This window comes from Trachypithecus francoisi, unplaced genomic scaffold (genome assembly GCF_009764315.1).
Source record: "Trachypithecus francoisi isolate TF-2019V2 unplaced genomic scaffold, Tfra_2.0 Lachesis_group0, whole genome shotgun sequence".
NCBI classification, from domain to species: Eukaryota; Metazoa; Chordata; class Mammalia; order Primates; family Cercopithecidae; genus Trachypithecus; species Trachypithecus francoisi.
In genome coordinates this window covers 140,380,037-140,396,657 of record NW_022681453.1, presented here as the reverse complement: position 1 = coordinate 140,396,657, position 16,621 = coordinate 140,380,037, and the positions used below count along the sequence as shown (strand labels likewise).

Sequence of the window (16,621 nt, the reverse complement as noted above, 5' to 3'; positions counted from 1 at the left end):
AGCAAGTATGTGCCTTCCCTGTGCACTTCTCCTCTCTTTTGACTAAACACATGACAACAGGGGAGGCCGAGCCAATTAGGAATACTTCAGGACAGAATCCACCTCGCTCTTCACCGGACATCCACCCTAGTCTCCAGGAGGCGGTAGAGACTCATACAGGATGAGACGTAGAGAAGAGCTTATAAACCAGGACCCACAGGCCAAATCTGGCCTGCAGATGTGTTTTGCTTGGCTTGTAGTGTTTTAAATAAATTTGAACCAATATTTAAAATCCAGGATATTTCACATAAAAATTCAGATTTCCAGCTTCCCTTGAAAAAGGGGAAGTTCTAGTTACACTTTGGGCCCAGGTCCCTATATGGCTGGCGTAGAGTATGGCACTTTCTCTCAATGATATGCTCCCTGAAGTTCCCCACAGGCCCCACAACTCCCTATTGTCTCCCAACACCAAGGAAGGACAGTTGCCTTTGGCATCTCATTTGCCTTATTGTTTTTCTTACAGAAGATGAAGACTTCTCTGACTACAGCTCAATTAAACCTGAAAAAAACAAAACATAGGCTGATGTGTTTTCGTTACACCCAGCCCACTTCCTTCACTTATGCTAGAAGCCTGGCCTCCATCTGCACTTCAGTTTTTATCTCTCGGTCCAGGGCTACAATGTCCAATATGAGAGCCACTGGCCACATGTGACTATTTACATTTGAATTAATTAAAATTTTAAAATTTCCATTCCTGGTTGCACTGGCCACATTTCAGGGGCTCAACTGCCACCTGCAAGTAGTGGCTATTATGTTGGACAGCACAGGATAGAACATTTCCATCATCTCAGAAAGTTCTGTTGGACAACTCCGGAGATATTTAAATATGAGATGTAGGAGGCTAACAACCAGTCGAAACATCTGTTGCCCACATCCTCCACATCTACACTGTGCTGGACGCTGTTGGGGGAAATGATATGCATTGGGGTCGCTGCCTTCCAAGAGTTAGGGAGAAAGCCTAATTAGAGAGTCTCTGACTTCTCAGTCAAAGACAAGAGAAGTGCCTCGCAGAGTCTGATGGACCCTCTTGGATTCGGAGAAGAGGAGCAGGTCTCTGTGTCCATGGCACAAAGAAAATGCTCTGCTTGTCTACCGCATGCCCTCTCAGCCCAGTCCCAAGCAGAAAACTGCATCGGTGGCCTCCAGAAATGGAAGTTCCCTCAGCCCTCTCATGAAGATGCTGCTTAGAAGACTGAGGCTGAGTCTCCATGCATGTGTCTTGGAGGCTCCCCAAGCAAAACACACAAAGAGAGTCAAATTGGGCTTCAGAGCTTGCCCTCCCTATCAGTGCTTCCTCCCCAGCATTGGCCTTCCCCATCCCTCTAGGCCCGGCTCCTGCCTCCATGCCTCCCCTGGGGTTGTCCTCTGCCCAGGCCTCCCCAAATCCAGACCTAGTTCCCTCCCAGGGCCCATTCTCTAGTATTGCCCTTTCTTCTCCTCTGTCTATACAAGATGTCCCTGAGACCCAGACCCTTGGGACAATGCTTGATGCACCAAACTAATTTCCAAGGATATTTATTTTTAACAAAAAATTTCCAAAGACTAGATATCAAAATGCAAGGGCTAAGTCCAAGTGTGGGAATTTTCAGGTTGATTGAGTGGAAAAGCATCACATTTGTGACTGGAGGGCCCACCTGGAAGTCTTTCATATTTATGAACTGCATGACTTGGCCGTGACTCAGATTCACTGAACCTTTATTTACGGATCTCTAAAATGGGTCTCACACAGTAGTCTTAACATTTAAAGGATGAGAATTCCAGGAGATGATGAATGAGAAAGCTACAAAGCCTAATGCTTTGGGCATTGTTGTTATTGAGTTGTTATGCTACAATGACATAATACAATATGTTGTAAATACAGTATGTTATTATTACTGAGGGGAAATTATCTTCCAACACCCAGCATGGTGCCTGGCACACACCAGGTTTTAATTTTTTTAAAGATTATTTTTTAATGGCCGTGGAGTAGAGGCTGGGCAAAGATGCTTTTAGGCAAAGGGGTTTCTGTCACTCCCCCAGAAACAGATCACATTGATGAATATCTACGCAGAGGCAGGGGTTCCGAATCTTTTTAAAACCAAAGACCCTTCTGGCCACCTGGTGAAGCTGAAGATTCTTCTCAAGATGTGTTTTTTTATTGTATAAAATGAAAAATACAAGGTTACCAAGATAATCAATTACATTGAAATAATTATCCAGATCTTCTAAAAAACAGATGTGTGATATAATTCTACACGTGCTTCCTTATTAACACATTAAAAACCAGTATCTATCAGTATATCTAAAAACAAATGCACTTTCAAAGCAGTGATGAATAAAAACTATATTTCAAAGTATCTGCTTCTGCTGTCATTACATACAATATCTGTGACTTCTCTTGATGACAAAGTCACAGGTCCTGCCAACACTACTGTGGCTGGTGCCTACATTCATTATTGAAGAAACACTGAATTCCAGTTAGAGATGAGTGAAAATAAAGATGTAACTTTCTTTAACCTAGTGCTCCCCTGAATTCCATGCATTAAAGCAAACTAAATATGGCCTGAGAAGGACTCTGTACTTCTATATTTGAGTCCTTGTGGATGAACTGCAACCTAGCTTAATAGTCAGACAAAATTAAAAACCTAACTAATAGTATGCAGCAGTAACAACGGCTGAGTATTCACCAATCCCAGCAGCCATACTTCAACCACTCATAGACTGCCGAATGTTCAAACTGCTCAAATAAGGCAAACGCCAAGCTGTAACCAATCTCACTGTTTCTGTACCTCCTTCCGATTCCTGTACGTCACTTTACCTTTTTTGTCTATAAATTTGTTCTGACCATGAGGCACCCCCGGAGTCTCTGTGAATCTGTGTGATTCTGGGGGCTGCCCAATTTGCGAATCATTCATTGCTCAATTAAACCCTTTTAAATTTAATTCGGCTGAAGTTTTTCTTTTATCACATGCTTGGACCCCAGATCAAGAACTCTTGAACTAGGCGTCCCTTTCCCCTTCCTTTAATTCCCGTTCACCGTCATAGGGATGGATCCCCGGGGATGAGGCAAAGGCAGCCCCTCTTTGGCATACATCCCAAACTCCTTCTGAAGGGAGCCAGAGTCTAAGGCATCCCCCACTCCTAATCGTCGTGTTGCACTGAAGGATCCTCCTGACAGTTCTAGAAGCCCAGGCCTTGCTGTGCCTTCAGGCCTGTCTGTTGTCCGAGGACAATGTAATCACAGCTCCCATTAACTGAGCAGTGACTATGTGCTGACTGTTATGCAAGGTGTCTCATGCTCATTAAAGCATTGAGCATACATTCCCACAAGGAGGCCCTGGTATTGCCAAGGGAAACTGAGGCTAAGAAGTTAAAGGTTCACTGACATGTCCAAGGTGGTGAGCAGAGTTTGAATTCAGTTCTGACTACAACTCACCCTCTGAACCCTTCATGCTTTAAAGCCACACCAAGTAAGATACCACGACAATTACAGTCTAAACTCAGCCACCGCCAGGGAGGGAAGTGAGTGTGAACCAGGAGCCAGGAGCCTCTCCAGACTCCCAGCGAAGTGACTACACAAGACATCCCTGCCCAGTCAGCCTAAAGGGAGATGAGGGGATTTTAACCAGAGTTTTAGGGGAGAATGTTCTGAAAGAAAGGAATACAATAGCATCTTTGTAGTTGCAACAGGATCTTGAGCAGAGGGGTGGGGGTGGGGGGCCAGAATGTGGTGAGTAACTGTAAGAGCCCACTAGGTCCAGGGCCTGCAGACAGTGGCCAGGCATGCAGGGAGGCTGGGAATGGGCACCCGTGCTATCCAGGAAGCAACCCTGCCAGCAGACAGTCCCTGAGCTGGGGTCCAGGTCCCCCAGGAGGCACACACTGAGCCTCTATGTGGACAGACAACAGAGCCACTCTGTCCTTGAGAAAGAACCCTGTGTGTCCCACTCGCTCTCCTTCCAGCACAGGCACAGACATCCAAATGGCCCATTCACTGGCCATTACAGCCTCCAGCCCTCAAACTGCCTGCAGCCTCCACCTCCACTGGGCCCAGGCACCCAGGCAGCATGACTGCAGCCCCCACCATAGTCTGGGCACAGCTTGAGTCTGGCTCCAGCCCCACTACTCCATCAAACACCTCTGCTTCAGAGCCCAGGCAGCACCTCTGCAGCTGCTCTGTGGCTATGCAAGTGTGTGAGGGTGTGTGAGTGTGTGTGCAAGATCACCAGTGTGTGGGTGAGTGCGTGTTTCACTGCGACACTGTGAATGTCAATGTGAGCATGTGGTTTATGTGTGAGTGTGTGAATAATGCATCTAAGTGCATAGAGTGGGTGGATGTGTGTGTGTATATCTGCGTGACTCTGTAGAGGGTATGAATAGCAGAGACAACAGCAAGAAAAAGACTGATTGGCCAGGGTGGTGGCTCATGCCTGTAATCCCAACACTTTAGGGGGCTGAAAGGGAAGAATCACTTGAGGCCAGGAGTTTGAGACCAGCCTGGGCAACAAAGTGAGACCTTGTCTCTACTAAAAATAAGAAAGAAAAAAAGAAAGCAGGAAAAGGAGACTTACAGAAGAGAAGCCCCCAGGAGACTCCCAAGACCTCAGACGACATCCTTACAGGAACTTTCCCCAGCCAGTGGCCTGGCCGGGCCCCCACCCCCACTGCTTCCACCTAGACAGATCCAAGAGACTTCAGGGGTCCCCAGACCTCCTCCCAACCAGCTGGGGTGAAAAGAGTGAGATAACCACACCCATCATTTGCTTACTTGTCCATAGTCGCCCCAGGCACAGGCCTCGAGCTCATTCAGGTTTGGGTCCAGCCCCTTACCCTACCATTTCCCAGCCACAAGAGCTCAGGCAAAGCGTTTGGTTCCTCTGAGCCTTAGTTTCCTCAGTAATAAAAAAGAGTGACACCTAGCTGACAGAGCAACACACCTGGCCCACAGAACAACATGCCTGGAACATAGAACAACACTGCCAGGACTCAGAACATTACACCTGGGACTCTCAGAACATCACACTGGGACTCAGAGCTTCACACCTGGGATGCAGTCAACGCACTGTCATTAAGTAGGCAAGTAGGCTGGCCCCCATCCTCCCGAAGACGCAGAATTCCTGAGGGACCTAGGGTATAAGGCATGCTCATTCTCATCTCAATGCTCAAATGGAGGCTGGGCACATGGCAGGCAGATGCCTCTCTGAGAAACAAACTTAGTAAATGTGGGTTTCCTTTGTCCTCCCTTCCTCCACCACAGACAACCACCGCTGCTGTCCCAGAAGCAGGCAGAGCAGCACTCTGGGAAGTTGGTTGGGAGTTATCCCCAAGGGTGTATGCATAGGGACTCACTCTGTCACCCAGGCTGGAGTGCAGTGGCATGATCATAGCTCATTGCACCCTCCACCTCCTGGGCCCAAGCAGTCCTCCCACCTCAGCCTCTTAAGTAGCTGGAACTACAGGCATGCACCTTTTTAAATTTTTGTAGAGATAGGGTCTCCCTATGTTGCCCAGGCTGGTCTTGAACTCCTGAACTCAAGGGATCCTCCCTCCTCAGCCTCCCAAAGTGCTGGGATTACAAGCATGAGCCAACACACCTGGCCCTGCACAGGGACTCTTGACCATGCAGACCTCCCAGCAGGTGCATCTGTCTATGCTGTGAGTCTAAGGCTGGGAGCACCACACAGAGACTCCTCCAAAGAGACCCAAAAGCAGGTAGGATTTTCCATGATAAGCAGGTATTGCTCTTGCAATTCACAAAAGACAGAGATAAAACAAGAGAGTTGCAAAACCCTATCAGGCCCAAAAGGAAAATCGAGGAAAACATTCCCCTATGATTAGGTCAGGAAGAGAAGCAGTGACAATATTCAAAAGAACAAGTTTCTAAGAATCCTACCTCAACTCTACATTCACCAGAAAGAGAGATCAATGGCATTCTGAACGCTAAAAGGGAAGTCCAGACAGACAGAATGGGATGCCTAGAAGAAAGAGATTGCACAGACCCGGAGACAGAAAGCAAATGTGAGGACCCGTCCCATCCATTAATGCGCCTTTTCCCAGGCTCTGTAGGAAATGTGTTCCTTGCTCCTCCCTGCAACCCTCTCCCCGTACCAACGTCTGCCCCTTTCCTTCCACCTGGCCAGTAAGAGTTATCACATTATCCCTGAGCTGCAGTTCATTCATCTCCTTTGTAGATAAGAATGAAAAGGAGTGCGGCTCCTGCACTTTTTGAAATTACGGCCCTCTAATGTTATGGGTTGGCTGTATTTGGGTCTTCCCTTCCCATCTCAAAGATATCACCAAGCATTTAAAAACACTACAGTTACTTTACCAGAATATCTTGAGAATTTCCTAGTGCCCAGTGCATTGGAAGTCAACTCACAACACTGCTGCAAAGCCAGTCTGGCTAGAAGCAAGACTGGCCAGTGGAACCACTGGGTTTGTCCTGCTGATATGCCTCCCCAGCAGGAGCACAGAGCTGACACTAGGGACAGCCCCGGAGCATGTGAAGCACAGAGAGGCAGTGGCAGTCAGCCTTCAGTCCATCCAGGCCAGCAGAAAAGAGCGCTGCTCTGCCAAAGGGCAACAACATTGACGAAAGCCAGTTCAGAAGAGCGTGCCCCATGCAGCCCAGGAGCCCCACTGCATGGCATGCTCACAAGCTGAAAGGGGCGCCTGCCTGGCTCAGAACCATGCCTAGACATGAAGGGTTCTCCACAGAGCTGGTCTTGTTTGTCTCTGTGCCTTACTCTCTTCATCTCACATCCCTGTGTCTCTGGCTCTGACTCTTCTCGTTTTTCCCTCCCTTTCTCTCTTCTAGTCTTATCCCCTCTGCTGTCTCTGACCAGTTCTTTGGCTGATGGCATTTCTGGAAAAATCCCTACCCAACTTGGCTCTTACAGAACCATGAACCTGCTTCCCCAAGATGGGAGGATTTGAATCCTCCAGCTGGTTCTGGAAGAGGCTGTTTGCTCATTGCAAGCAAACACCCTCAAAAGCCAAACAAAAACTGCCCACAAGTAAACAGCATGTGATACAGCCCCTTCCCACGGCCACTTAGCAGAAATCCAAGCCCATGGCAGGCCGAGAAGTTGGGCTAGGAAGGATGCAGCGGCCACAGCCCCTAATCACTCTCCAGCAGTGGTGGTCAGCTGGGTTGGAGGCCAGAAGGAAGGGAGTCAGGTGTCTATACCAGCTGGAGGAGAGCATCAGGGACCACAGGCAAGGTGGCTTGGGGGACATAAATAAACCTATACACACAGTTATCACTGGAATTCTCTCTATCCTACCCTGGATCCCTTTTTTTTTTTTTTTGAGCTAGAGTCTCGCTCTGTCACCGAGGCTAGAGTGCAATGGCTCAATCTCAGCTCACTGCAGCCTCTGCCTCCTGGATTCAAGCAACTCTCCTGCCTCAGCCTCCCGAGTAGCTGGGACTACAGGCACACGCCATCATGCCCAGCTAAATTTTGTATTTTTAGTAGAGATGAGGTTTCAACATGTTGGCCAGGCTGGTCTCAAACTCCTGGCCTCAGGTAATCCGCCTGCCTCAGCCTTCCAAAGTGCTGGGATTACAGGTGTGAGCCACCACACCCAGCCTCTCTCTATCCTACTCTTGTGATTATCAAGGCAATATGTACAAAATCAGTTCAAAGGCTTTAAGGAGAAGTATCCAACATTTCACCATTGCTTTTAAGAATATAACATAAGTGATTTTATAGAACTAAAATGATTAGTATCATTGTTAAGTTACTTCTATATATGATCATTTGGTGGGATATGATGAGGTTTCTCTTCCAATAATCTGATCAATCTTTTATTCTTTAATTCATAGTACCTGCGCCCCAGCCCACCCCTGCTTTTTTCTCCTTTTTTTCCTTTTTTCCTTTGTTAGATGCCCAGGCATGCCACAGTATCAGGTGTTATCAGTACCAGCTCGCATTCCTTTCCTTATTTGGAAAGAGGACTTACTTTCTAGCTCATTACAGACACCCCTTCCCCTTCCTCTCCACTTTCTTTTACGTGCCCACCCTATCTAAAAAAACTCAAATGTTTAGCCAACCGGGATTAGTTTAGATTGAACTACCCAACCCTGGCCAATGAGGAAAGGGTACAGGGGCAGGACTTGCGTCAGGAATAAAGGCTCTCGTGCCCCTTTGTTCAGGTGTGCTCTCACGGCCACTGGCCACGGAGGAAACCCTCTACGCAGAAGTAAAATTGCTTTGTTAAGAATCTTTTGTTTGAGTCTTCAATTTCCTTAGGATTTGAGCATTATTCCTAACAATTTCTAAGTGTGACTAGAAAAGAAACACCAAAAGCTAAATTTAAATGAAAATGAAGAGAAAGGAGGAAGGCTGACAGAGACCCATATATCCAGATGCCTGAACAAGAACCTGGAGTCACTCCTGACCTGCTCTCAGCCTCCACATCTGAGATTATCAAGGGCTGGAAGTTCTCCTGCCCAAACATCCTCCTACCTGCTCCTCCAGCCTGCTACAGAATCCATACCTCCATCCCGGCCCGCTGGATCACACTCCTTCTTCTCAGTCCCCAAAACTGCTCTCTAAAATGCAAATGCAATCGCACCTCTCCAAGCTCAAAAGCCCTTCCATTGCCCCCTCTGCCCTAGGGACAATAACACAAACCCCTAGCTGGGTGAGAAGAGCACCCACATCCAAGAGCCAGGCCCTGGCCCCAGTCCCATCTCCAGGAAGTTCCCCTGTGGTCCCAGCCCAGCTCCTTCCCAGCCAACTTTTAACAGCTCATTTTTGCCTCCAGGGGTTTTGCACGTGCTGTTCCTTCTGCTAGAATGCCTTTCCCTCTTCTTTTTGTTATATATATTTTTTAACTTACATACAGTAAAACTGAAACTTTTCTGTATCATTCTATGAGTTTTAACACATGTATTAGATATGCATGTCCACCACCACAGTCAGGACACAACACTTCCATCACTCCAGAATTCTCCTTTGTGCTGCCCCTTTATAATCACAGCCTCTCCACCCCTAACCCCTGCTCATCTGTTTTCCATCCCTATAGTTTTTCCCTTTCTAGAACGTCATATAAAAGGAATACCACAGTATGTAACCCTGTAGGATTGGATTCTCCCACACAGCATAATGCCTGTGACACCCCTCCACACTGTTGCATGGACCTATGGTTCTTTTCTATTGCTGAGGAGTAGTCCACCGTATGGACATACCACAGTTTATCCAATCTACAGCTGAGTGACATTTGGGGTGTTTCCAGTTTGGGGCAATTATAAATAAAGCTATTATAAACATTTGCATCCTTTTTTTTGTAGACATGGTTTTCATTCCTCCTGCATAAATACACAGGAATGGGATTGTTGGGATATATGGTAAGTGTATGTTCAACTTTATGAAAAACTAACAAACTGCTTTCTACTGTTTCCCACTTTCATGTATGAGAGTTCCTGTTGCTGGCATCCTGACCAGTCCTTGAGGTTGTCAGGGTGTTTTGTTTTACTTTTTAACTATTCTAACAGATGTACAGTGGCTTCTCCTTTCTTCCCTTGACAGAATCCAGATCCTCCTCAGATACTCCCTGTCCTGGAGCCTCCCTCTGCCCCACTCACTCCTCAGGTTGGGTCTATCCTTTCTCTATATCTTCTGCAGAACATTTGGCCTACGGGGCTGAAGCATTTCTTTGTGCTTCCCTCTCCCCTGAACCTACCACCTACCCCCTGCCCCCACCACCTCTGCCCACACACACACGTACGCACAGGCAGCCTCAATAGACGGTGCACTCCTCAGAGGCAGAGTATGTGTTTTTGATTTTTCTATTTTCTGCCCTGCACAATGTCTGGCTTAAAGAAGACATTTTCTAAATGAATTGATGAATGAATGAATGAATGAATGAATGACAAGGCGGCAGGGAGACAGAGGGAGCATTAACACACATTTACACATTGAATGTGAATCCTCCTGTTGTGGCCTTCCTGATATGCCACTCAGGAATTCCAAAGCCACTTGGGAGCAAGACTCAGCCCCTGCCCATGGAGACACTCATTCCTTCAGAGCTCGTGAAGGCCTAGAGATCAGAGTGAGGCCCCTATAACCGAGTACCCCCATTTGTCTAAGACAAAGAGAATAAATTTTTTAAAATTATTTTTTCTTCTTTCTTTCCTCTTTTTCCCCCAGTCCTTGCTTCCTACTTAGCTCTTTAGAAATGCAGTTAGAAGCTCTACCTTCCCTTCACCAAACACTCCCTACATGAAAAGCTTATCTAACTATGTGCTTACTTAGAAGCTCCAGAGCCTGAGCTACCTTCCACCAGGAGCTTGCCTCGAGAGATAACAGTCAATTTGCAACCTAAATTATGCCCACTCCAAAACTCTCTCCCACCTGCAGAGTATCTCAAGACAACGATGACCTTACAACCTAGATCTGCCTGTGATGGTGCTAGCTCAACTCCCTGGTAGAAAAAGGCACCCAAGCGAGTCATGGAGACCCCCACCTGCTTGCTCACTCCCCTGCATGCCATTCATGCCAAGTATCCCTTTAAAGGACTCTGCTTTCTGCTCTAAAGCAAAGCGGTATCCTTAAAGGCAGGAGCCTGTACCTCTTCCTCTAAGCTAAGCTTTAGAATAAAGGTACTTTCTTTATACCAGACCTCACTCTGGTTAATTGGACTCTACAAGTGGTGAGTGACTGAATCTGCATTTCGGTTACACTCCTGCTGTTTCCTTGCCCTTCACATCAGCCCTCATCCTGCTTCCCTTTCACTCTTAACCTCCTTGACCCCAGGATTCACCAGATGCTATCATAAAGACTTTCCATCTTCCACTCAGCTGGACTCTGGGGAATAGGATCAGATCCCAGGCCACTCCCAGGAGTATGTGTGCATGTGTGAGTGTGTGTGTGCATGCACGTGTGTGCATATGAGTTAGGTGTGTGATGTGTGAGAGTGAGTGTGTGTGTGTGTGTGTGTGTGTGAGAGAGAGAGAGAGAGAGAGAGAGAGAGGAAGTGAAATCCACATAAAGAAGGGCGGCCTGGGGTTTTCCCACAATCATGGCTCCCTCTCATTCTCACTCTCAGGCCAAGTGGTCCTTCACACGCAGGCCTGTGCAGACACATCCAGAAAATGAAGGGATCACGCCCTAAACTCCCTAGGCGGAAACACTTTAGCAGTCACATCACAAGATGATCCAAGCAAAGACAGCCCCAGGTGACTCACAGCAACCATGCCTCAAAGAAAACTGATGCACTCTGTTCCTTTACCAGTACCTTAGGTGGGAGCAGATACTGGGCCTCCCAGACCTACGTGGAGGGATTTGTCAGCATCTTTGAGGCCAAGCTGAAGCATGTTTCTCTCACTAGTCCCTAAAACAACTAAGGAACTCATTTCTTTGTGAGACCTGTTCCCACCACCCCCTACATCCCTGCTTTTTGGATCAACCCTTGTTTGGTATGGTTGGGGCCAGTGGATTGTTTAAAACACTCTGCTCCCTGCCCAGCCCTGCACAAAGCCTGGGTTAGGTATGCAGCAGGAGCGACAAGTAAGGGCTGTACCCCAGAAGAGAGAGGGGATCAAATTTCCCACAGGCTCCATGGGCTGCATTTCAAGGTTCCAATACCAGTTTAACCTCTTTGTCAGCTGAGCCTGATAACTTTTAGGACTCATTCAGTGCAGAGGGACTCAATGAGGGGACCCCAGCATTAGACTCCAAGGGCCTGCAGCCATTTGGGGAGCTACATTCTCATCCAGTCAGCAACATTGTGCAAGGAGGCGCGTGGGAGACAGACTGGACAAACATCTGCAGGCTGGGTTTTCCTGCCTGATGAGAAGACAAGAAGCAAGAAAACTACTTGAGGATAAATTCCATCTATACTAGATCCTTACTTAGAGAAGAGTCCCACAAGCATCCCCTTGACTGGTATTGAATGAAAGGCACCTGTGACTTCCTTACCATTTGTTTTAGACCCTAACAAAAAGCAAACCTATTTTTGTGGGTCCTTTGTAAAGCCCCCAATCTTACAGCACCTTTGAGACACCAAGTGTTTTCACCTCCATGACTCCATTTGCTCCTCACAATGACTCCTTTTCCAGATAAGGGGCTGAGGTTCAGAGCAAGGCAGCACTTACCCAGAGCCACATGGTAACCTAGCCCAGCACAAACCCCATTCTTACTGCAAACCCTGGGCCTTTCCTCTGCCACTCCAAGCCACACCACATCCAAGTATATGATGGGGCTGTAGTGCCTGTGACAAGACCTGCACGGGGAGTGGAGGGGGACCTGGGCCCTAGGAGACCTGGGCCCTAGCCCGGCTCTAAGTGACCCTAAAGAGGCCACATCCCTTTTCCAGCCTCAGCTCCTTCTCCTCTGAGTCTTAACCTCCAGGGATTTTAGCTCTTGGTTCTCCCAAGGAGGACTGGCCCATGTGGGCTCCCCTGGGACTCCCTTTCCCCCACTGCTGCCTGCCTGATGACCTGCCCACAGCATAGAGTGAAGATAGGCAAGAGGAAACTCCTCCCGCAGCACACTGGGCCCTGGGAGGGTAGTTACAGTAAAAGCTTGGATAGAGACAGAGGCCGGAGCAATTCATTCTTGTGAATTTGTCTGATTTCCACATAGCTGGGCACTCAGGTCCTCATTTCCATGGATAATGAGAAGGTGGCCACATGCCACTGAAATCAGCCCCAATCCTGAAGTGACCTAAATGTCCACAAACAGGGAGACGATTATCAAAATCATCGTACTGAGCATTAAATGTACGGTTATGAAAAATTTTTCTAGAGATGTAGACATGGAAACGTGTTTTGATATAAACTGAAGTAAAACAAATCAGACTGCAAAACTGCATGTGTGGTGAAATCTCAGCTCTTTAAAATAATACTCAAAGAGAATAGGAAATGTGCCAAAATGATAATCATGGTTCCTGTAGAAGTTGTATATTTTTTCTCAAAAATCAGGAGGAAAACATTTTTTAATTGGCAGTAATAGTTTCAACTTTCTCTATCAATATTTTTTCTTTTTTAATTTTTAACCCAACACATGTACATCTGATTCTATCAATATTTTTCATCAAGTACAGAGTCCTTGGCAAACACCAAACCTCCCACCACCATCGCAAGGAAAGAAACTGACAAGTGTTCCAATCTTAGCTTTAGAAAAACACACACCAAGCCATGGCAATGACCCCGACCCCTCAGGATGATCAAAAAAAATGCCCCCACAGATACTGCAGCTCAATGCTCTTTTCTTTCTTTATTTTTTTTTTTGTTTTGTTTTCCAAAAAGACATTTAAGGATTCTAGACTTTTATTTGTATACTTCTAACCCAGAATTTCCCATCATATGTACCTCAGATCAATAATAGGACGGCATTAGGGAATTACTGAATAATGGATACCGTATTCAAACATGCTGGGCAAGTTCAAATCTCAGTGTAATGAATTAAAAGAGGATACTCTACGGAAGGACCCTCAAAGAGATATAGCGTATGATATGTGCGATATGATATAATGGGAAATGACATAGCATCTATCATTTCCCAAAAACTATTTTAGGACTATCTCAAGGAATGACCACTCTATGGACATAAGGATATCTTGGGAAGTGCAGCTTTGAGTCCCAGCTTTCCCCCATTCTCTCAGCCTTCTTGCCCTGTGGTTCTCAGCCCTGGCAGCACACTGGGCTCACTTGCAGAGCCTGAAAACATCCCTTGGTCTGGGTCTCATCTGGATTTGGGCTGGGGGATGGGGGCAGCCTGAGTCAGGGCTAAGAACCATTTCTTCCCCACACCTTTTTAGTTGTTCAAGCATAACTCAACACTAGAATTGAGATCCAATCTCAAACTTATTCACATATCGCCCATTTTTGGAGCTAAATGGCACCTTGAATAACATCTAGTCCAATCTCTCATTTTACAGAAGAGGAAACTAAGGTCCTCAAAGGATTCCTAGCCCCCTGTCTCCTCCCATGCTGCTTCCAGCCAGTGCCAGGCTGCCCTGTGGCCTCTGGACCTCAGGACCCTTCATTCAGAGGGAGAAGCAAAGGAGAGCCTTCAGATCTCCAAGGCCATTTCACTGCCAGAGGACGCCCATCAGGCCCCTCTCTCTGCAGGTGAACCCTGAGACTACGAAATGTTGACACAAGTCCTCTTCCTAACACAATACCAGAACCCAGAGCCAGGGACATGAAACAGGGAAGCTGCACTGCCTCACAGAACTGGAAGCTTGTGCTGGCAGTGGGGCAAACACACCAATGGTCCCCTAGGCAGCCTGAGCAGAAGGCAGGTACCATCTCTCCTCCAGGCACTCTGCTTCAGCCGCAGACCACAGAGCCTCTGCTACATCTGCCTTTAAAGCCAGGAGACTCCAGCACAGTGCTAATGCCCCTCAGAATGGATGGCTGTGGCCTCAGTTCTGGCAACACTCTTGCTCTTAAACAGGGAATTTGTAATAGGATATCTCCACTCTTTTCGTTTCACATCCTGCACCCCCAATCATTCCCCCTTTTGAAGCTTAAGATTCCACCATTTCCTTCTCTTAGCAGCTTTGAGAAAAAACCTGAAGCTGGATAGGTGTCAGGAGGGGTGAAACATACACACACCCCTGGCCTCAAAGTCACCCTTCCTGAGCCCCCAGCGCCTGATGACCAGCCCTCCACCTCTGCTCCAGCCACGTGCCAGGCCCCCCTGCACGCAAAGGAGCTGTTCTCTCAGAGACCCTCCATCCTACAGCGCAGTCTCTAGACAGCCTTCTAAACTCCAGGCCCAGCGAAACTCCCCACGAAGCATCTCCGGTGGGGTTCCGATCTGCCCTCTGTGAGCTTGGAAGGGAAGGGAAGAGGCCAGAGGGCACAGAAGCAGACAGGGGAGCCTGGTGAACTGCAGGACCCCAGTTGGGGTTGCAGGGGTTTTCTGCTGCAAGAGAAGCAGAGCAACTAACCAGTGGCGGGACCTGAGGGATGCCCCTTTCCTAGGGTTGCATGTGTCCTTTAGCTAAGCACCTGGGCCACATTCTCAATGGGTTTTTCTTTTCTGCCTGTTAGTGTCTGTGAGGTTGATCAATGGAAGGACCACGTCCACAGGACCGTGGTTTCATCGTGACATCCCAGACCCACCAGTGCTTCCACAACTGCCTGATAGTCCTCCTGTCGGAGAGGTAGAGGGAGGCGGATTGGAACCTTACTAAAGCCAACTTAATAGTAATAAACGTTAGGACATTATTTTTAATGTCAATACATAGCTAAATTAGAAAAGATAGTACATAATCACATAAACTTTGGAGAGTATTAAAATGACTTCAAAAGCTTCTTATCAGAGGCTGCCGTGGGTTCCCCAGGGAATGCTCCCCTCTCCCTGCCCTGTGGATTGCATGAAGATTGCACAGAGTTGCGAGTGGGTTACGGTTCGGTTAAGGTGTGAGGATCCGTAATAAAAGCCCCCTTACTACCGTCCGCCCCGCCAAGAGCGGCAGTAGAGCCCATTGCCCCCAGTTCTGGTGCAGAAATGAAAGCCGCCGCTGCCCCATGCATCTTTCGGGGGAACAACTCCAGCCTTGGGAGGCCGCGCAGGCTGCGCGCGCCCAGGGCCGCTGCGCGCTGCCTGCAGCCACCTGTCCGGGTGATCGCCCCACCTTCCGCTTGCGCGTTCCTTCCCGCGAGTCCTACCATGTCCCCGGCGGTGTCCTGGCCGGCTCCTCGACGCGCTCAGCCGGCTCGCAGACTCATCCCGCCTCCCCTTGCCCGCCCCCGGCGCGGTGGCTCGCCAGGCTCCACAGGATGCGCGGCTACTCGGCTGGGGCGCGTTTCCCGGACTGAAGGTGCACACCTTCCCTGCAGCCAAGTGGCCTCGCGCCAACTCTCGGGAGATCGCTGAACGCCGGGATACACCGCGGGTGGGGAATGCACGCCGGATCTACTGAGATCTGCAGGGATCTGCGGGAGCCTACCCGCAGCCGCGAGCCTCTGCGGTCTACTGGGGACGTTTGCAGAGTTTGCAAAGTCCCTGCCGCGCGTCCGGGCCCAGCCTCCCCATTCCCCCGAAAGCGCGGGAGGGGGGAGCTCCTTTCACAATAAAAGCCCTGCCGGGGGCTCGGCCAGCCGCAGTCTTCTGGAGTAGGGGCCCAGGTGCTAGGAAGGAAAGGTCCACGCTCTGCCTGCCCGCCTGCCAGGTGATGTGTCAAGGCTGGGCGGTGAGGGACGCCTCTAAGGTGTGAGGGTGCTCGGTGAGTTCGCTGCAACTCGCAATATAGCTGAGTGTTGTCCAAACTGCCACCCTCTTCTGCCAAGCAGGACAAGTCTTTTTTTTTTTTTACTGTCGCTTGTCAGAAGGACAAGTCTTTTTTTACTGTCACTTCTTCGCTTTGTTTGGGTTCGGTCCCCAAGAAGATTTGGAAGGAAAATCCGTTGACCACTACATTAATTAACAGTGAAGAGTTTTTGTCCTTGAGAACTAATCACTGTTAAAGTCACTGAAGTAAGTGGCTGATACCTCTCTGCTTTGGATGCACAGTGCCTTTGTGTCCCCTGAGTCACCTACTGCCAACAGTGGAACAGTCAGAGCAAGACCTGAGAGTCTATCTGCTCCTCGTTGGGGAGTGTCCTGGGCTTAGGGGGGTCTGTAGTCCCAAAATCAGG

The 16,621-nt window shown here is 48.4% G+C and overlaps 1 protein-coding gene across 3 annotated transcripts in view; it reads right to left on the bottom strand.

Moving 5' to 3' along the window:
- Window positions 1-16,257, bottom strand: part of GASK1A (golgi associated kinase 1A) — a 78,998-nt gene extending 62,741 nt beyond the window's left edge. For all 3 annotated transcript variants that reach the window (XM_033212241.1, XM_033212240.1, XM_033212242.1), the window contains exon 1: window positions 15,653-16,257. Coding sequence is in view for 2 of the 3 variants with exons in the window: in XM_033212240.1 (XP_033068131.1) it covers window positions 15,653-15,655 (3 nt within the window). In the remaining variant the exon portion in view is untranslated. The remainder of the gene's footprint in view (window positions 1-15,652) is intronic.
- Between the last annotated feature and the right edge of the window lie 364 nt (window positions 16,258-16,621).